The 21467-nt window shown below is 40.6% G+C and overlaps 1 protein-coding gene across 1 annotated transcript in view; it reads right to left on the reverse strand.

Annotated features, from left to right (window-relative positions):
• LOC110590731 (nesprin-2-like) overlaps positions 1–21467 on the reverse strand; it is a 255228-nt gene that overhangs the window by 61674 nt on the left and 172087 nt on the right. Inside the window, 14 exon segments of the mRNA XM_044918082.1 lie at positions 1561–1707; positions 2127–2309; positions 3469–3601; positions 4739–4953; positions 7718–7849; positions 9167–9340; positions 10669–10869; positions 11011–11130; positions 13544–13753; positions 13879–14031; positions 15624–15702; positions 17450–17574; positions 18117–18245; positions 19261–19443. Coding sequence (XP_044774017.1) covers positions 1561–1707; positions 2127–2309; positions 3469–3601; positions 4739–4953; positions 7718–7849; positions 9167–9340; positions 10669–10869; positions 11011–11130; positions 13544–13753; positions 13879–14031; positions 15624–15702; positions 17450–17574; positions 18117–18245; positions 19261–19443 — 2184 coding nt within the window.

Genomic DNA, 21467 nt, shown 5'->3' on the forward strand with positions numbered 1-21467 from the left:
CCAGGGAGCGCCAAACTCGCATTCATTAATCAAGGGGCATCCGTCTGGAGTTATGTCCTACCCTCCCCTCCAATCCCACCGAATGTCTTTGAGTGGAGAGTCTCTTGTAGAATTCCACATGCCTAGGAACAGAGACTCGCCATTTTCAAACAGACTGAAAAGTCAAAGGTGGCATCGTGTTTGGTGGCTGCATCATCTGAACCAAAATCAAGACGTAGGGACTGACAACGGGTTCCTGCGAGTGGCTTCCTGAGAGCTCCACTGGAATTCAGAGCCACCCTACAGGCTCGTGGAAACGAGAGGATGGGACGTCTCCAGTTAAGACTCCCCCAGAAAACCCAGGACATTAAGGAACTTTGCCAGTTTAGGTCGCTGCTCTGTTCTTCTGGGGACAATCTACTCTCCAGGTTTGGAGGACTTTAAGTTCTATAGCAATGCTAAAAACACCCCGGGGCCAAGCATGTTTCTGTGGAGCCTGATACCTGTTGGGCTTATCCTGGAAAGTTCTAACACTTCTCTGGAGGTATCAGGGAGAAAACCATGTGGCATGTGCTAGGTTCCTAGAGCCTATAAAAATACATATATGTGGACCCTCCAAAGATTCTACTACTCACTGAAGTGAGGATGTGCTAGCATATTAAAAAATCCTTGTTAACATCATGCTTTGTGACCAAGGTATGCATCCTCCGTCTACCAGAGGCTGGATCTATCAGCCTGTGAGGTCTTTGAAAGCAGTGACCAGAGTCTTCATTTATCTCCTGTGTTCCTAGTGGCGGACTTGCCTGACACACAGTAAGTGCTTGTGTGTGGCTTGTTCGATGTTCGTTAAATCTACATGAAATCAAACATCACGGAGAAGGCCACCTTCATATCTATTTGTAGACGGACATCAAATTTTCCTTGTGCATTTTCTTATGCAAAGAATATTTACTTGCTATCTACTGGATGCCAGGTATTGGGCTAGGTGTGCTATTTCAGGGAGGTGAAGGTAGCTCCTCTCTCAAGAAGCCAAGTCAAGGCGGGGAGACAGACAAGTAAGCAAATAATTATAGCACCATGGAGACACCTAATCCCAGAAAGTAAACTCATCTGGTAGGGAGAGTCAGGAGTAGATTTCCAAATCAGGCGATACTTGAGCAGACTCTTGAAAGATGATGGAGAGCATTTCTATAGCTAGAAGTGGGGCACGAGAATTCCAGCCTGAAGCAGCATGCACCAAAGCATGAGCGGGGAGAGCACCAGACACAGCTGGTTCATTTGCTTCTGGCAGAGTCTAGGGTCTCAGCAGGTAATGAAAAAAAGAAGAGGCTGGAGAAGTAAAGAGGGGTCAGAGCCAGTTAAAAGCTTGGATTCTGTCCTGTGGTGATGGGAGCTACCACAGGAAACCAGGCGGAAGAAGTATGCTAACATCTGCCTAGAATCACCCAACATCTCATTCCTTGCCCCTAGAATGAGTTTTTCTAAATCACATCCTATGTGTCTCTTTGTTCCGTATTTCCCTTCTGACTGACTTGCCTTCTTATTTAATGACAAGGCTTCTGGCTCTTTTTGTTTAATTACCTTGTACTTCTGAAGAAGATTTTTCACTTGAGATGCAGAACTCAGTGAACGCTCAGAGTCTTCATCTGCAGTTTGGTGTTCCACATTGTTCATCCAGCTAATCATTTCCGTGATTGCTTTACGAGATGGCAATTTCTCCATCTGAAGCTGCAAGGACAAAATGATTTCCATTTAATTACCTGCCGCTGACAAAATGAATCAAGGGCATCCACTAAAGATGATATCTGGTTTGATAAAAGGTCTCGCTCCATAATTATGCAGGTGACTCACAAAAACAAACCCAGCATTCAGGCTTAGAATAAGTGACCCCAAAACAATGACAATGACCTTCACATAAAGTAACACAGCGATGCAGATAAACTGGGAAATAAAGTGATTAAGCCTGATTTCTCTGTTAAGAAAGATCCCACTGGAGGAGAGGCCAGTAATTAAGACCTATATTCAGTGGTGCCAGCGCTGAAAATAGGCAGTGTCAATGAAAATTATTGAGTCAGAGAAATAATTTTAAAGGAGTTGTGAGCTAACAAGTGAATGCTAATTCGAATGCTGCATCTTGAAACACCTACCTGGTGAAGTTTTTCTTGAACATCTGGAAGTTGAGTTATGAGCATGGTCCATTTCTGTTCAAACTGTGCTAAAGCAGCTCTCAGCGTGGCCACATCGGCTTCTTTCAGGTGGAGAAGCTGGTTCCCCGTGCTTACAACCGCGGCCTTCAGGGACGACTTGTCGTCAAGCTCCTTTGAAAACTCCTAGAGTAAACAGTTGGAACATTGAGAAATGTTAAGAATTTGAAAACAGCAAAGAATAACAAAGTCAGAATAACTGGTTAGAGTCCGAAGCTAAATCACTGAACTCAATTCACATCACAAATGTTTGCATGTGTATCTATACGTGTGTGTGTGTGTATGCTCATAAGGGCATGTGTGCACACACATGCTCGTGTGTACACGTACACACACAGCTTTTTCCTACTAAATGTCAGGCACTGTTCCAGGCATTAGATAGAGGCCGAGGAACAAAAGAGATGGAATTCCTGTCCCTTGAGTGGCTTAATTAATATTTTTAAAAAATAAATCACTTCAACTTTTTAAAAAAAATTTTAAGATTTTATTTATTTATTTGACAGACAGAGACACAGCGAGAGAGGGAACGCAAGCAGAGGGAGTGGGAGAGGGAGAAGCAGGCTTCACGTGGAGCAGGGAGCCCGATGCGGGGCTTGATCCCAGGACCCTGGGACCATGACCTGAGCCGAAGGCAGTCGCTTAACCGACGGAGCCACCCAGGCGCCCCGCCCCCAAATCACTTCAACTTTAAAAGAAACAGCAAACAAAGTTCACATGAAATGAACTAAATGCAAGTAATTTTTAACTAAAATATTTGAAATCTTTCCTTTGTCTTTACAGGTGTTTTCAAGTATATTTTAAAATATTTACATTTTAATACCAAGGTGAGTGATCACTGCTATAAAATATGGAATTGGAGAAGAGAGAAAAAATACAGGAAAGGAATAAATTTATATTACAAAAGTAATACTTTAAGGAAAATCTCAAAACCATAGAACAACATTTTCATAGAAATATCAGTTCTGCGTATGACAGTTTAAAACCATGTGTTTTTTAGGGGGAAGCAGGGAATTATTTCCTGCATTTATAAAGCATGCCCCGTGTCAGAGGAAGTTTTAAATTTATATACATTTTGTAGGGTCAATTAAAAATCTACTGTATCATTATTTTAAATATATAAATGACCAGTATAAATAAATAGCTCTAAGTTTGAAGAATGCCATTAGCCCAAGTCTTATCCCTTATCCACAAATGATTAGGGAGACTATCACTATCAACCCTGGTCATGTCCCCCTGATATTTATTTCCAACAATAATTATCTGAGCATATTCCATTACAACTTACAAAAAAGTTGTTTATGTTGCTTCTGACTGTATCCAAGTCCTGAGACACATTGAGGGACTGTTCTTTCCAGTAATTCAGAGTTTGCTGAGAAGATTCCAACCACTTGGTTAACTGATCCGAATCTCTGGTATAACTAACAGAAGCACAGTGAGAGAGAAAGTAAGTCAGAAATTACTCTCTGGAGGATATGCATCATCGGCATATTTTCTTCTTATTTTATTATTCAGAAAGTCAGGATACCCTCTGTTATCCCATGCCCCAAAACTGATGCTCCTAGCGTCTTCTATAACTCTCTTATGAAGAATCTAGAACAAAATGGGTATTTTTAAGGTCTAAAACATTTTCTTATTACAGCTATGCAAAAATAAACCCATGGGTAAAGACGAACCATGAGAGACTATGGACTCTGAGAAACAAACTGAGGGTTCTAGAGGGGAGGGGGGTGGGGGAATGGATTAGCCTGGTGATGGGTATTAAAGAGGGCACGTTCTGCATGGAGCACTGGGTGTTATATGCAAACAATGAATCATGGAACACTACATCAAAAACTAATGATGTAATGTATGGTGATTAACATAACATAATAAAAAAATAAAATAAAATAAAAATAAATAAATAAACCCATGGATAAGGACAGCAATTATTTTTATTCACTAAATGTTCTTGACAGATATGTTTACAGTAAAAATACAACGAGCATTTGTATAAGTTGTATAACAATAAACTGTTGTTGGCTTGATACCAACATATTTATTGGAGGTGAAGGAAAATATCCAAGGAAAATGCTACTCCTCTTGTAACTTTTAAACTTTAAACTCTTAACTAGGTTAAGATAGTTCCCTATGAGGCGGGGATGAGGAGATTCAAATGTTCTTTGTTCTCTCTCTTCCTCAAGGGGTTCAGGATTAGGTCCACTAAACAAAATTCTCTGAGGAACTTTGAAGACTTTTTCAAACTATTCTGTTAGCTAAAATTAGTATTTTTTAATTTAACAACTTTGGGAGGAGAATAGGAAAGAGCGACATCATGGCGTAAAGGCAACGTGCATAACTTTAGAACATAATTCCTAGTTTTCATAGAGCTGATTACATATTACCCTCAGTCTAGCAAACCAACCTCAGAGAACTTAGGTCCCACTTAGCCCAGAAGAGGGACCCAAGAGCTTTAATTGTTGACAAAAAACCTTACAACAGGGAGACAGCATGTAAAATGCGGCTGACCACAGGATCCCTCTGAGGTCTTTCTCCATGTGGAAATTTGAGTGCAATCCATCCCTAAGAAAACATACCTGAGCAGATGCTTGAGAAGTGTTTGCAGTCTGTGTAGTTCATGGTCGATCTTCTTGTTTAGGGCCAACCACTGCTCTTCTAGCTTTGCAATCTGGCCCTCTAGTTCAGGACAGCTCACGGATGCCACCAGCTGCTTGCCTTCATTCAGAGTTTGGTAAAGCCGGGCATGCTTTTCATCAATGTTCCTTTTTATTTGCTAAAAAAAGGTAAAGTCACAGAATTAATTATTTAAAAATGAAGCCAATCTATTCACAAATACTTCATTAAAAACCTACAGTAGAGGCTACTGAAGAAAGTTTAACACTCTCCTAACCCTCAAGACTCTTGCAGTGTGGCCGAAGAAACATGATTCATGTTTTATTGATCATCTTTCATGATGAGAGTGTCCGACTAATGCAATTTCTACGGCACATTTCTTTCTATTCTATAGACTTATACATACAAACAGAAAACAAAAATTTACAGCTTTAGACTGAATAGTTAAAATTCGCCCACCTAAAAGCAAAAAACAAGCTGGCAGTCTAGAGGGCACATTCAGCTTGTGGACAAGTTTTGTGTGACCTGAAGACTATTTTGAAAATCAGGAAATTTCACATAGAAATCAGGATTTCCTGGGACTCTGAGAAAACTGGGAGATGGAGCAACCTGGGTCTGCATTCTCACGTGGCACATCGGGCTGGAATTGGGCAGACATGCTTCCCTTAGAAGAGCTTCCTCTCTTCGACACTCTCCCTTGGCAATCCCCACCAACCCCTCAGTCAGCCTCAGAAATACTGTGCTCCTCCCCAGCCCCAGTAAGCACTTTACATTGCAACTAGGTTTGAAGGGGATAAGAAAACATTTCTTCATCATCCCTTAGGTCCCTATAGTCTTCTAAATGGAAGGATTCAATAGGGAGAAAGGAAGAGGACTTTATAAGTGTAAATTAAAACAGTACATCACTAATCCAGCTTCATGAAAAGAAAATCTTTAAAACTGCAATACAATGACCCCCAGAAGAGAACTCTGTCTAAAAGCAATTACCTTCCACCACTGGGTTCAGCTAATGACATTTATCCTGACAGTTATTTAAATTTCAGCTTAAAAAATAAATTCTGATCAAAATATTACTTTTCCTATTTTCCAATTAACTTAAGATTTTTAAAATTACTAAAGAATTCTACTTGTAATGTCTTTTCCACCACTGCTACCTATAACTCTCTTTTCCCACTTGATTCTGTAGGCGTAAAAAAAACTTCCCCCATTTGTTTAAAAAAAAAAAAAAAAAAGGTCCTGGACTCCTGGCTGGCTGTCAGAAGAGCATGCGACTCGATCTCAGGGTCATGAGGTCGAGCCCCATGTTGGGTGTACAGATTACTTAAAAATAAAATGCTAAGCAAGGAGCCAGATGTGAGGCTGGATCCCAGGACCCAGGGATTGTGACCTGAGCCAAAGGCAGACGCTTAACCGACTGAGCCACCCAGGTGTCCCTATTATATCTCTGAGAAGTTTTAATTATGCCATTTTATACACAGGGGTCAGAATGCAATGGCCACTCAGCCCATAAGGTGCAGAGCCAGCACTGAACAAGGTTTGTTCAACTCCAGAGGCCACACAGACACTGTGTTCCATGGCCTACAGATGTCCGCCGATCAAAACAGATGCAAATCTCTCCATGACGCAGAGGACTGAGAATGACCTAAAGAAATCTGTAAGTTAGATGGGCTTTACAAGTCATCTGCCTTTTAAGTCCGCAAACTTATTTAAAAGTCTTAGAACAATGATTTCATTTAAAAAAAAATAGTTCAAATTTAACAGAATCACAGGTTGCACTTTAAGGGACGTGATCTTCTGGGGAAATCATCAGGCTTCTATGAGGTGGGCAAATATGAACAGTTCCTTAACACAATGAGGTTTAAAATGCTATTTTCCACTGCATTCTCTTAGCTGTTCAGAGGGTACATCTGCATCCCGAGGCTAACAAAGAAGTAAGCAGCAGCTTCCTGCCCCCAGAGGATTCAGATTTATCTTAAGAGTTATGCTCAATATAATAAGAGGGCAAAGAGATCAGTTGTACCTTTCCAGGCATCTAGACAGCATGACTAGAGCGTCATTACCTCTGGAAATGTTCCTTCTAGGAGCTGAAATGCTTCTGATGAATGGCAGGGTCCTGCCAAGTATTTCATGCATTTTCCATCCCAGAGTCTATTCAGGCAACACACCTGCTTTTGAAGTTTTGAAACTGACATCTGATAACCACCTCCAGCCGCACAGCTCAGATGCTGACGACATATATTCAAAAGTCAGAACCAAGTGTTTTAAGTTTTCTGTTAAGACTTAAAACTCATTTTTATCTTGTTGGTCATGATCTCAGTGCCACTCGAAAGCCATTTTAAGGTGCTCTCTTTTCTATGGCATCAAAATTTGAGGCACAGAGACTTTGATGATACTACTACAAAATGCTGCACAAGAAAAATTTTGTTTGAAGTCTTTTTATAATGTTGGTGGCAGATAACAGATGATTGCCCCTTGCACAGGCTATGTCCAATCAGGGCTTCACTGAAGTAGGAAAACCAAATATAGGTTTAGTGGCCCACGTTTTACAAAGTTCTTTCTGTACCTTAACTCATTTCCATGCCCACTGATATCCACCTCCTGAGACAGGGAGAACTAGCCTGATTACCTACATTCTACAGATAAAGAAACTACAGATAAAGAGACTTAAGAGACAAAAAGGTGACACAGTGACTGATAAGAGCCAGGACTCAAACCCAGGACCTCCACCCCAAGCCAGACCTGTGGCTACGCAGAGCAGCCCCAAAATCAAATCTGCAGTTTCCCCAAGTATGTCTAATAGTGAGTGGTGTGATGAACTTCAATTCAAATCATTCACCTTCAAAGGTGAGCAATTTAGTCAAAGCAAAGGAAAACACAAAGTGCAATGGACCGTGCCTCTGATAGATTCAACAGGAGCAAATTACCTGGTAAAATGAAATCCTTTCCATTAATCTTTCCTCTGTCTCTTCCACCAAACTCACAGAGGGCAATGTAGATACCAGAATTTCCAGATCCTTTTCAAGGGATGTATAGTTTTCATCAAATTCTTCCCATTTCTAGAGAATCAAGAACATAACATCAGTGGGAGCCCTTTTCTAGACTAGTTTCAGACAATGACAAAATTAATCATAAAAATAAAAATGAACTCTGAGACCATACAAAATTAAAACACAGATTCCAGAGGTTTCTGAGAGATATAACCCACCCTTGTTAAGAGCTCAGCATCTAATAGGAAAAACCATTCCATCATCTTTGTGGAGAGGGTTTTGAAAAATCCGGTTGGCATGTTTTATGCTTGTCTCATCAAATGGAGCAGGGACTAATATGATTAAGTTAAAGGGATCTTCTCAGCATACACACCTCTGTGGAGACTTCAGAGCTGGAAGAGAGCCATTCTCTTACTTGGAAAGGAAGGGGCTAACTTTTAAAGCCTTTCTCAATAGAGGCTCCTGTTAGGTTGCATCTGCCCTCCCTGCTCTAACCCCAGCCCTCTGACCATCACCTGATTGTGCTGCTAAGAGCATAATTGTGCTGTTGGAGGAATGTGGGCTTACACTTCATCAGGGGAATACTATTTTCTTAGCCTGAGTCTTGCCTTGTCCTAGTTCTCGCCATGTCTATGGAAGCCCACCACTAGGATCTCAGCACACTACAGAGCTGACTTATAGACACTAAATATTATGTGCTGGAAAAATAACCCCCTTATTAATTCTCTTATCTACTGAAGTAGTGGGTCACCTGGCTATCAGGGGCACTCTTTGGGCTCAGAGGATCTTTTTTTTTTTTAATACCATGAAATATTGCTATAAATACCAATTTGACAAGCTAACCAGAAAATTCATTTCATTAGCATAAAATAACTATCACATTATAAAGCTGGATATTTCCTTGCTTTTTGGTTATTTCCTTTAAGAGCTAACATCCACTGTTGTTTAAGAAGTTAAAGGTGAAAACCTTAAAACTGAGAAAGAACTTTATGCAAACTTAATTTTCTTCTTTGAACTGAGATGAGACTATCAGGAGTCCACTTCAGCCTGTCCTCTTCGGGAAGTACTGTTTCTGAACCACTGACTGTTTCATGCAAATGACCTCATTCGGGATCTTAAAGTGCTCTCAATTTTGTTTATTTGCACACAAACCTAGAAGGTGGAAAGATGCTGTGTCATTCCCTAATTTACGTATGAGAAATCTCAGTGAATATTTCACTCAGAGAGTAGCAGTCAGAGCTAGAACAGGCCTCCACACTCCTCAGTGTTAATTCCCATTTAACTACTGCTTAATGATAAATAGACGCTTCTGGATACCGGGAGGCAGAGGTCAAAATTCCGGAAGTCCAGGCTTACATACAAAGTTTACGTAACCCAAATAAATACCTGTAGCAAACTCTGTAGTTTTATTCCACATTGGTGTGACTTTTCCTCCAGTAATTTAACTTCTTTTATTTGTTCTGCCCAAAATGTCTCTTTCTTTTGCAATAAAGAAGGAAGCATTTTGTTGGAGTATGTTTGGATCAACAGCATGTCAGCAACAAGCTTCTGGAAAAAAAGCTGTAAAATGGACAAGGTTTTAACATTTACTTATTTCTATACTATGAGAGCTTGCAAACCAAGTTACTTCCAACTTTTATACAGTTATATTTGCTTTTTAGTCCCAAATCCCATGACAGCCATATAGAGTCGAACATACGAGGGAAGAAAAAGAAAACTGACTGCGTACCCCTTGGTCTTTAACACTAATGATATTGTAACAAATCATAAAGAAAAAAATCATCCTAAGTAACATTTTCCACAAAACAGTCCATGTAAAAGGGCAAACATTATTAGTCAATTTCAATTTCCAGTGAGACCTTCCGAAATCGGTTACTCTGAGTTTTAAGAAACTTTACAGAAAGGTAGATCCGTCACTGATTTATTTCAAGACAATAAAATGGATGGATAGATGTGTGAGCCCGAGAAGCCCACACATGGAACAGCCAGAGGCTCCTACACTCCGGCTTGATTTTCTACTCAATAAAATGGACAAATAAAGGGAATTTGTTGACACGGTCTACTGGGATCCTGGGATGTAAAAGCTCCCAGATTAACACTTAAGAACCTTTACACAGGAAGGCTTTCCTTCACATGGTTGTCCTCCATTTATAGTCAGCTGCCCCTTCTAATTGTTTGGAGGAACTTCTTATGTGAATCCCTTCCCTATACAGTGAAGGTTTAGAACAGCATCCGGCATAGATCCCGACACACTGTAGATATTCATTATATTACTTTCTCCTTTCCCCCTCCATTCTTTATACAATATTTACCTCTGAATTTCTTAGATTAAGGTCTACTTGTCACAAGCTTAGACTTCTGCTGCTTTAGGCAGGAACTGTCTTATACATTTTTTTACATCAGCACTTAAATTACTACAGGTCTTTAGTTGGTGATCATGAGGTTTTTGTTTAATAAAATGAATGGAAAACTAAAAGATTTATTGTAGCATTACACTAGGTATATATTTATGTACTGAGGTATATATATTTCTTTTGGTTGAAGTTCTCAGGAAAGCCTTCACTAATCTCCTGAATTCAGCTTCCCCTCTTAAATGCTCTGAAGGCGTGTATCTCAATTTTAATTTTAAATTTGTTTGAAGGGCTCCTTCATAAATATGTCTTCTCTTTCAACCGAAAGCTCCATGAATGTAAGCAACTGTGCTGTTTTCACTCACAGTCACATTCTTAGAGGTTAGCAGGGTTCCTGGTACAGTGGGAGCCCTCTAATAGATGTTTGTTAAAACAATGAATGAATGAATGAATGAGCAATGTATAGTTCACCAAGGAAGAAAGCGGATGCTGTCTGTTTAAGTCAGAAAGACTGGTAATCTGACCCGTGTGTCTTACCTTGTGATTTTGTATTTGGGCCTGTAAGGCAACTTTACTCTTGGTTTGTTGTAAGTGGTCATGAGCAAGCTTTTCCTTCCCGATATCCACTAGTTCCGCGATGCCTCGCAACAAGGCATCTTGCTGGCTCTCCGTGATGAAAGGGCTGCTGAGTTTGGTGTACCTGGCTCTCAGGATTCCCCACATACCGTCAAGTACATCCTAAAAAGAAAAAGCATCTTTATCTAGTCATGAAAGGAATCCAAATGGAGAATGAATCTAAACTCCCTTCATGGAGGAAGAAAGTCTTACTCCTTATAATCACAGTAATTCGCTGATTGAATGTCTTCCGCTCAGACATACCTCTAATTTGTAAACCTCTTGCAATAAAACATAAGGTAAATGAAGCCTCTCCCCTTCGTCTCTTAGTTTTGCCACTCGGCTCTCAGAGTTCTGCAGCTCCGTTATATGTGCATCTGCTTTCTAAAGTGAGAGACGACACAGAAAAGTAAAATCCTTTAGTAAGTCAGAGAGGTACATACATTCATTTCAAAAGAATTACACAGTACAGAAAAAAATTTAGGGAAACCTGAAAGGCCCATTGCTCCTCCTTCACCTCCAGCTTCTGCCAAAGAGCCACAGCTGACAGTCTGGTCCCCACCTGTTCGGAGCTCACCCAGTAGAGGTATCCGTGCACACCCTTACACTCGCTGAGCGCACATGTCCTTCCACTCTGCCGTCGCATCCTCACCGAGCAGCTTCTCAGCTGCTCTTAAGACTCATCAGTAAAAACATCTGACTCCTTTTAATGGGACACACAGTATGCCACCCTAAGGCCACCCATTGCTTTTGTAACAGTCTGCTCTTCATGGCTTTTGGGCTACCTGAGGGTTTTTGAGTCAAGCAGTGCTACTAGGTTCATCCTTGAATATTTATATACATATTTACCTCTTTGCACTTGTCTTACTTCCTTAGGCTAAGCGCAAGTCCAACACCTAGAGCGGTGTCTGAACACAGTAGGTGCTCAATGAATAGTTGCTGGGTATATGAATGAGGTGAAACTGCTGTGGGCGGAAGAGCATTTACACGTCGAATTCGGATTTACAACTCACGGACCCTGAGAAGCTGGACGAATCACCACCCCTCCCAAGAGAAGGACAGTCTTCTTTCCCAAAGCCCGCACTGACACAGCACAAACTTACATTTTTGCCCAGGTGATAGGGAACAATGGTCTTGTGGTGGTTTAATTTACTCTTCATAAAGAACGACTTACGAGTTATTTTTAAAGGTCAACATAAATAGTTTTCATTTTTATCTATTTGCTTAAGCCTTGCCACTGCTCACAAAGGGAAGTGGTTCAGAAGACAGCTATCGCACAAAACTTTTTGGTCCCAGGTTAGATCAGTTTAACTATTTTGACTTGGTTACCTGAAGCTGTTCATCAATACTCTGGCCACTAATTTCATTCAGAGACTGTTGTAAAGATGTTTTGTTCTTGATAAGTTGATCATACAGTCGCTTTATTTCATTCTGCATAAGAAGATAAATTCAGGAAAACAGTGAGAATCTCACGTAGGCCTTCAATACCTTTTCTTAAAAGTTACTTGTCCTTTAATATTTGTGCTACCGGAAGTTTCAAACATATACCAAAATAGAGGACTCCCTGTGTCACCATCACCTGGCTTTAACAATTACTGACTGTGGCGGGTCGTCTCTGCTCTGTGCCCTCCCCTGAGCTTTCTTGACTGTATCTGATCTCCCGCCCCTCAGATTATTTTGAAACAAATCACAGGTATTTTATTTCATCAGTGTAAGTTTCAGTATGTATCTTTAAAAGATAAAGATTCTTCCCTTTAAAAATACTACAGGGGCGCCTGGGTGGCTCAGTCGGTTAAGCGACTGCCTTCGGCTCAGGTCATGATCCTGGAGTCCCTGGATCGAGTCCCGCATCGGGCTTCCTGCTCAGCGGGGAGTCTGCTTCTCCCTCTGACCCTCCCCGCTCTCATGTGCTTGCTCTCTTTCACTCTCTCTCTCTCAAATAAATAAATAAAATCTTTAAAAAAAAATAAAAATAAAAATAAAAATACTACAGATCAACAATAATTCCTTAGTACTATTAACTGTCAGAACGGGTTCACATTTCTCTAATTGCCTACAATTTTTCTTTTTGGTTTGTTTGAATTGGAATCTAAATGAGGTCCAATAGGTTGCAATGGACTAAAAGCAGCAGGCTCCCCAAGCATCTCTCTTTTTTGTTCCTGGGATTTTGGGTGGGATGGTGGAAAAACTAAGTCTTTTATTCTACACAGCTTCCCACCATCTGGATTGGGCTGACTGCCCGCCCACAGTGCTACTCAACATGATCTTCTTCCCTTGGGTCTGTTTTACTTGGATTCTAGAAGCTTGATCAGATCGAGGTTTGGTTTTATGGGCGAGACTCCTTCATAAGCGGTGTTGTGTTTCATTTCCCTTTCTCTAGTTAGGAAGCTACTAAAATCGCCTGCCTGCCTCAAGTCTCTCCTTCAATCCACAATAGACAACGGCCAGATGAATCTACCTGAAACACACAGACTGTCCTTTCTTTGCTCAAAAACTTTAATGGCTCCCTGTTACCTAGAAATCCTCCCCTATGACGCTCACTGACCGCTAAATGGAACAGAGGAAAGAAACAGTGTGTTAGCTCGATCTAACAAATTCAAACCATAGCTTTGGGAAGGACCTCGCTTTCAAATGGTCTTCAGCCATGTGCAGCAGAACTAACCTAGAAACCTTCGCAGAGGGAACATCTTACCACTTTGCTCGGCAATCTCTATTCACGAATGCTGCCAAGAATAATGGAATTAATGGGAGTTAACCTAAAACAATGCCAAAGAACGCCGAGCGCCTAGCTCTGTACCTGATAACTGCGGTTATAGTCCAGGCCAGCTTTCAGGGACTTGCTTTTAGAGGCGGCTGTGGCCTGGGTGTGCTTCAGGTAGACTTGGAGGTTGTCAAAACATTGAAGAAACAAGCTGGTGTTCCTCCCGGGCCAAGTCACGGCTTTCACAAGGTCATTCTTCTTGTCACTCATAGCTAAGTAAAGTTTTTTCAATTCAAGAGCCAGTGTCTGCAAAGAGGAGAGGGAGGAAGACACAGTGAATGGAGTCTGACCTTAAGAGGCTTCAGCTCGGGCTTAAATAGTGGGCTGCCTGCAGCAATGGCCGACACATGGGCTTGCTGGAAATTCCCCACCTCGTAGTGCACCTGCTGAGCACAGACATCCTCTCTGAAGAGCCCAGGTGTCTGCAGCATCTCCTCCACCCTGCCAAGGCACTGACTGAGGGTCAGAAATAGCTCAAATAACTTTTTATCCAAATCTATGTATGTTTCTTCTGTCATGTTTTCCTGAATCAAGAGGAAAAAAAGAAAAAATAAAAATCATTAGGATTCCTTGCCTTCCTAAGCCTGAATTTTCCCCGATTTCTGTTAAAGTTTACAAGTTATGTTATACTGTTTTATAATTGGTTGTTTTGAACACTCTGCGAACTAGGTAGAAGAGTGAATAAATAAAATTAAGATGTTGACTCTGAGCAAAACAAGTTTATAAGAAACTCAATGTTAGGTAGTGAGTTGACTATTGAAATGGAATTAAAAGGTAAATCACCAGATGAAGGATTTCCTTAAGGGGCCATCCAGGTGGAAGTGTGGTCCCAAGTAAAGCATACTGTCCCTCTTTCCACTGCTCCCTGCCTCCCACATTTTAATGTAGGAGAAAGTAGGTTAATGAAATCAAGTATGGCTTGGAGAAGGAAAAGAAGTCAAGACATTTGAAGGGGTTGACTGGAAAGAGGTACAATATTTTAAAGATAGGAATGGCAGGCACAGCATGGTGACTATAGATAATAATACCGTTATTGTATATCTGAAAGTTGTTAAGAGAGTTGATCTTAAAAGTTCTTATCACAAGAAAAAAATTTTTGTAACTCTATGTCGTGATGGATGTTGGACTTACTGTGGTAATCATTTCACAATAAATATAAATATCAAATCACTTTGGTATACATCTGAAACTAATAGAGTGTTATGTGTCAGTTATAGCTCAATAAAAAAGGATCGGGATGGGCTGTGGAGCAGGAGGCAGTTAGAAGTGTCATTTATGGGCTGACTGTGAGAATTAAGGCCCCCTTAGATGTACAACTCCAAGGGGGGGGGGGCCTAGGGTTGAGCCACTGTGCCCTGGTGAGTTTGGGAGCCACAGATCTCCTTAGGTTTTAGCATAAGCTGCTAGAACAACCCCTTTTTCTTTACCCATGATCACCCTGAATTCTTGACCAGTGACAAGTAATTTAGAAGCAAGCCAAAACTGTAATCAGCCCAATTTGGGCTCTGTTTCCTACCATCTTCTCTGGTGGACACCTAACACTATGCAGCATACCATTTCAACATTAAATCTAGTCAAGGTTGGAAATCTTGTCAATACTCCCCTCCTTCCTCACCCTTCCAATCATAGAGCACCCCTTCAGACAATACTAATCAACAATGATCCTTGTTGGGGTGCCTGGGTGCTGTAGTTGGTTAAGCATCCACTTGGATTCACCTCAGGTCATGATCTCAGGGTCCTGGGACTGAGCCCCCCCGTTGGGCTCTGTACTCAGCACGGAGTCTGCTTGTCCCTCTCCCTCTGTTCCTCCGCCCCCAGCCCCGCTCTCTATCTCTAAAATAAATAAATAAATATTTAAAAAACAAAACAAAACAACGCTCCTTGCTGCTGCCAATCCTGGATGTGGGTTCAGAAGCCTTTGTACATGATGCTCTAGGCAGCCACTAACCAAATGTGAGTTGGCAAAAGAGACAGATTCTCTTTGCAACTGCAGGACCCATTCCATTATGTATTCTATTATTTATTCAATAAAGACAATTATGACTAATTCACAGCATCCCATTTCCCTTCTTCTTTGATACTGCAGTGAGGAGAATATGTAACGTGACATTGCTACCTGGGTCTGCAGATTATTGGCTTCTTGACGCAGGTCTTCCAGCTGTGTGGTGTATGTTTTCAGTTCTTCAGTTGTTGGGCATTTAAAGTTATACACACTCACACTGGGCAGAACACTCATATTTGTGGCAACCTGTATGAAAATGGGAAGCCTTATTACCATTCGAGATCCTGGTGATGTTAATGGAAAACAGCAAAATTGCCTTCACGTGTTACCTTCACGTCAGGGTTTCCGCTATCTTGTCACTTGTCAGACAAAATAGTTAAATCTTAAATATTGTGGACAGCTTCGAAAGGTCATGAGAAGGCTTACTGAGACACTTAAGGGTCCACTTAATATCAAAATGAGGGAAAAGAAACTGCTAACTCTTAACATGAAGGGTATTGCTACTAAATTGAAAGATTAGTGATTTTACTCTATTTTTCAAGTGATGGTTTCTTTTCCCATTTACTGGTAGGCCCCCGGTATATGGCCAACTCTTAGAATAGAACACAGTCACCTCCAGGGACAGATTTGCATCTTGATCTGTCACTGAAAAATGTAATAAGTATTAAAAATGTACTGTGACTTTAGCAGAGAGAAAGGTTCAGAATTCATTCCTTTTTCAAACTGGAAAACGAATAAATACAAAGCCCCAGGGTGAGGTGGTATCTGACTCTGCTTGGGGAAAAGAACTCCTGAGGCTGTTCTACTGTTGGAAAACAAACAATATACATGTTACAGTGTGTAAGACAAGGAGAAACCAAGACTGAAGCCCTACCAATGAGTTTAACTCAACATTAATAGGTCAAAGAAGGTTCTCGTCAGAATAGAGCTGAAAAGTTCCCACCAGACTGGAGACCTGTGAAAAAGGTGGTAAGTTCTACTGCTTGAGTGCAAAGCTGAAGGCAAAAGCTTGACTGCTGTGAGCCACAGTGTTATTCTGCTCACGGGCTCCCTGGTTAGAGGGAAATCCAGCGGTAGCTGGGGCAGTATGAATAAAACCTACAATGGCAGTAAGAGAGCATGCTGATGGAACACAGGTACCACTGGAAGAGGGGCTGGAATCTGGCACTGCAGATTCCAAATTAGCTCTTGATGAATGAATGACAGTAATATAGCACTGTATTGTTTTTAAAGTGTTTTTTTAAACATATATTATTCATTCCTTTATTCACTCAACATATCAAAACTGAGACTTGAAAATGTTTCAGGTACTGTGCCAAGCACTCAAATGTGAACCAGGCAAACACAGTCTTTCTTCCCATACCACCCGATGGGGAATACAGACAAATAAACAGACACACAGTATGGTAAGAGCTGTAATCAGGGAAGCTCAGGGTGCCACAGAAGCACGAAGGAGTGGCCTTTACTGCAGATTTCCAGGAGGGCGAAAAGGGGTGAGTCAAATGAAAAAATGCACTGGGCATCTTTGCTTTCTGAAAATAAACTACTACATAATGCAGAACATAGATGTGTATTTAATGAACGTTTGTTGCATTTTCAAAGATAAACATGCTTATTTATTATTTACACCATGCGCAGGCACGCACTGACCTGAGGCTGCACCTGCTCAGGTAGCGGAAGCCCGAGTTTTGATGAGAGTTCGTGATGTAAATATTGCCACTTATCCCCACTTTGGCCCTGAGTTGGCAAGACAGAGTCTAGAGCATCATTTTCGGGACTTGATGCCCTAATGCTGTTAAAGGAAAATAAAAGGTGAAAAGAATCATCAACATACAGAAATTTTATTACATTCAGACAATATTTTACAAGTGATTTAAAAAGAAATGCTCTTAATTCTCCCAACCATACAACTTGCTGAATGTCCAACTCTAAAAATGTTTTACCTTTCAGATGATTTCAGAGTTGTATCTTTATCAGGTTGGCAATGCTGGGGCCCCATTTTCTTGGCATTAAATTCAATGAATTTGATGAAATCTTTCTGTTCCATTGGTTTTAACTCCAGAACCTATAATTGAGTGAGATTCAAACAGTCCAAAGTTTTCAATTAATGCCCAATGGTTTTTCTGTTGAGATCTCATTTTGAACCACTTCCTAATTTATTATTTACTATTTCCCTTTCTTGCTTGCTTGTTCTCATTAACTTTTATTTCTCAAAAACCTACTTAAAACATTCACACAAGGACCAAGTATATATCACAATATATATTACACACATGGAAAATCCCCCAAAATATGCCAACACATTTTGAAATAGTAGGGAAAGAGGTATTACAGTTACAGAGGTAAGTTCACCCTGAAGAAATCTGCTTAGTTTGAAATAAGGTGCAAGTTAATAAAGTAGCAAAGTTGGAGCATCCCCACCTGCAGAAGATGAAAGCAAAGCAGCTCCTACAGCACATGCTCAACATGCAGGAACAACCGTATATCACACTTTCCATCCAGTCACGTAAGAAAACACCCCAATGGCAGTTGGGTACTTAGTTCAAAGGGAGATTCCATGCAGAAAGCTTTATTCTTATCCTTATATCTGTTAGGGGCTGCAGTTACCTGTTGCTGCTGGAAATCTTTTTGTCTGCTGAACTGTGGCCTTTCAGTTACAATAGATTCAAATGTAGAAAGGTTATCTGGTTGGAGATCATTTTGATGCTCTGCAGGTTTCTTTAGAGTGGCAGAATGCTGCAAAAAATTTTATGATGGCACACTATTTTAAAAAAATGACCCACTTTATTTCAGTTCTAATAATGAGACTATATGATGGAAAAGTTTTATATAAAGTGACTGTATTTTGAAATTTACTGCAATTATATACTACGATTCCATGTACTTATTTCAAAACAACTGCAAAAAACCATTATATTTGATGATGTGGTCATCTTACTTCCTCAATGTAATTCATCCAATGAATTACTAAAAGCCAGGAAATGTACTGCTTTTCTGTTTTAAGAACAAAGTAAAAAAAAAAAAAACAAAACCAAAAAAGAGATGTAGCTTTATGCTTAGGCATTCAAATTTCCCTTATGTCCAGAATATTTTTTAAAAGGAGAGAACCACATGAGGATGAAAGGGAAGTGTAGAGCCTGTGTATCTGCAGTCAATCCTATTTCTGTGAATGTAAGTCCTCTGAGTAGGAACCACCATCTCCTAAGTATAGATGCAAATCTTATATAGGAAGACCCTACCCATAGATGCATATTTGCGTTTATAAATACAGAACTCTTTCAAAAGTCACAAGAACACTATAACTGTATGACACTTTGATCAGTATATATATTTGTAAATGAATAACAAAAAGGACCCCGGAAACAGGTTTTATATTCCTGATGTCAAATTTTAATCTTTATAAGAGCTTCGTTTTCCAGTCAATTGCAGTCACAAACTTCCTTTAAAACTTATTTTTCTTCTATGAAGAAGGCTCACACCACCTCATTACTAGCAAGAACGATCGATCCGATCAAACCAATCCAAACCAAACCTACGCCGTCACCAACAGCAGCCTAGGTAGGAAAACTTCAAGGTAAAATGGAATCAGTACCAAGAGTCAATACGACCATCCCTTATAGCTTTAAGAGGCTTCATTCTTTCTTACTTAGTGTAATTTTTCTGTAGCTGTTTCACCACCTCGGCCAGATTTCTTCCTGGTAGCTCTCCCATATTATCTACCCACACACGTATACATGTGGCTGTGTTTTACCTGGTCTTCACTGTATTTCTCCTGAAGCATGATCTGGACTTTTTCCAAATTGCACTTGACGGTCTTTAATTTCACGGAAAGAGCTTCAGCCTCCTGCTGAGTGGCCCCACTGTCCCCCGGCCCTCGATCTGTGCAGTTCTCCAGCAGAGAGGCAACCTTGTGCTCGATCTCTGTTAGCATGGCCTAGGAAACAAAATCATTTAAGTATTCATGGTTTTGGTCTTGAACAAGCATTATACTCTAAAATGAGTTAGATTCACTCTGTCTACCTAGTATACGTAACAAGTCTCAGAAACACAGATTAGAAGGGATCTTGGGAAAACAACAATTTCCATGTAATTCCGGAGCTTTTGGACAGGGGTACAACCAAACCAACCCCAACTTGCAGACGTCACCCTCCAAAATAATCTAAGTGGCTCTATAATCACTTTAGAAAAGACAGCTGAATGTATTCAGCATAGCAAAGTGGTTAAGAACATAGACACTGGGGTGCCTGGCTGGCTCAGTCGGAAGAGCATGCGACTCTTGGTCTTAGGGTAGTGAGTTCGAATCCCATGTTGGATGTAGAGATTACTTAAACAAATAAACAAACAAACTTAAAACAAAAACAAACACAGACACTGGAAATAGACTGAGTTCAGATCCCACTTAGCTGGGTAAACTTGAGCACCTTATGTTTTACATGAATGTGCCTTCAGTCAGGTGTAAAATGGGGGTAATAACAGAACTTACCTCCTAGGGTTACTCTGAGGAGTTAAGAGTTAAAGTCCACGCACTTTAGCCCGTGCTTGACACACAGTCTATGCCGACTATCATTATTGCACCCCTCCCCCCGCGAACTTTCCTAACTTTTTCCTGTTGCAATCCGAGTGTCGAGTCGTAATAGAAAAAGAATTTCACGGAACTCTTGGAAGGTTCTTTCCCTTGATCTTTTCCTTCTCTTTTTCAAGTCCATATAAACTTCCAAAATATCAGAAGATGACAGAAGAAATAATTTGGAATCTAAAACACTTAGTCATTGATACAACCGGCCAACTTACACACGGATCTAAAAATAAATCAGCTAGCTGAAGTAAGTTTCCCTGTAAGTCACTGTCATTGTATTCTTCTCCAACAGATCAAGTCTGCCCTCCTCTGGGGCTCTGAAGCCCAAACGGTCATGCCAACTGGCCGAGCACACAACGCCAACGGCGGCTTTCAGATTCCCATTCCAGCACTTGGATCATGTGTGCTAAAACTTGTTGTGTCGAAGGAAAAATTATCCTTAAAACACGTTTTCAGGGGTGCCTGGCTGGCTCAGTGGGCAGAGCATGAGACTCTTGATCTTGGGGTTATGAGTTCAAGCCCCACAGTGGGTGTAGAGATTACTTTGAAATAAAAAAAATCTCAAAAAACAAAAACAGGGGCGCCTGGGTGGATCATTCGGTTAAGTGTCTGCCTTCGGCTCAGGTCATGATCCCAGGGTCCTGGGATGGAGTCCCTGCATCGGGCTCCCTGCTCAGCGGGGAATCTGCTTCCCCATCTCCCTCTGCCTGCCACTCCCCCTGCTTGTGCTCTCTGTCAAATAAATAAAATCTTTAAAAACAAACACACACAGATTTTCAAAGAATATATTCTTACAAGTCCTCTATTCAAGCAAACTTCTTGTATCCTCTACAGACTCTTCTAAGCTTAAACAATATGTAATCATAGGTTTTAGAGTGGCCTCAAGATGTACTGTAATTTTGTGCTCCTTTTTTCCATTTAGCTATTTTATGTATACTTTTTCATGTGTCTACAGACATATGCTTCATGATTCCCACTTTCCTAGCTGCAAGTTGATATTCCACGATTCATGTAACTTCCTTACTGGTTAAGCCTTTAAGCTGGCTCCAGTTCTTCACGTTTGCAATTAACACTGCCAAAAACATTTTTCTCCTTTCTGGGTTATTTTCGGAGGGTACATTTAAAGTAATGGTGTTATTAGGTCAAATAAGATGGACATTTTATATGCTGACAGCTGACCTCCCAAAACACTGAGGCAATCAGAATAGTACATCCAGAGTTTTCCAGGATGATACAATTTTTGCCAATATAACATGAGAACAAAACAACAGCTGTTTCGATTCACATGTTCTTAACAATCAAGGCTGAACATTTCTTCTCAAATATTAAATGACCCAATATAATTTTTTCTGGACTGATCTGTTCGCTCCTGTCCTTTGGAC

This window comes from Neomonachus schauinslandi, chromosome 9, assembly GCF_002201575.2.
Source record: "Neomonachus schauinslandi chromosome 9, ASM220157v2, whole genome shotgun sequence".
In the NCBI taxonomy this organism is placed as follows: Eukaryota; Metazoa; Chordata; class Mammalia; order Carnivora; family Phocidae; genus Neomonachus; species Neomonachus schauinslandi.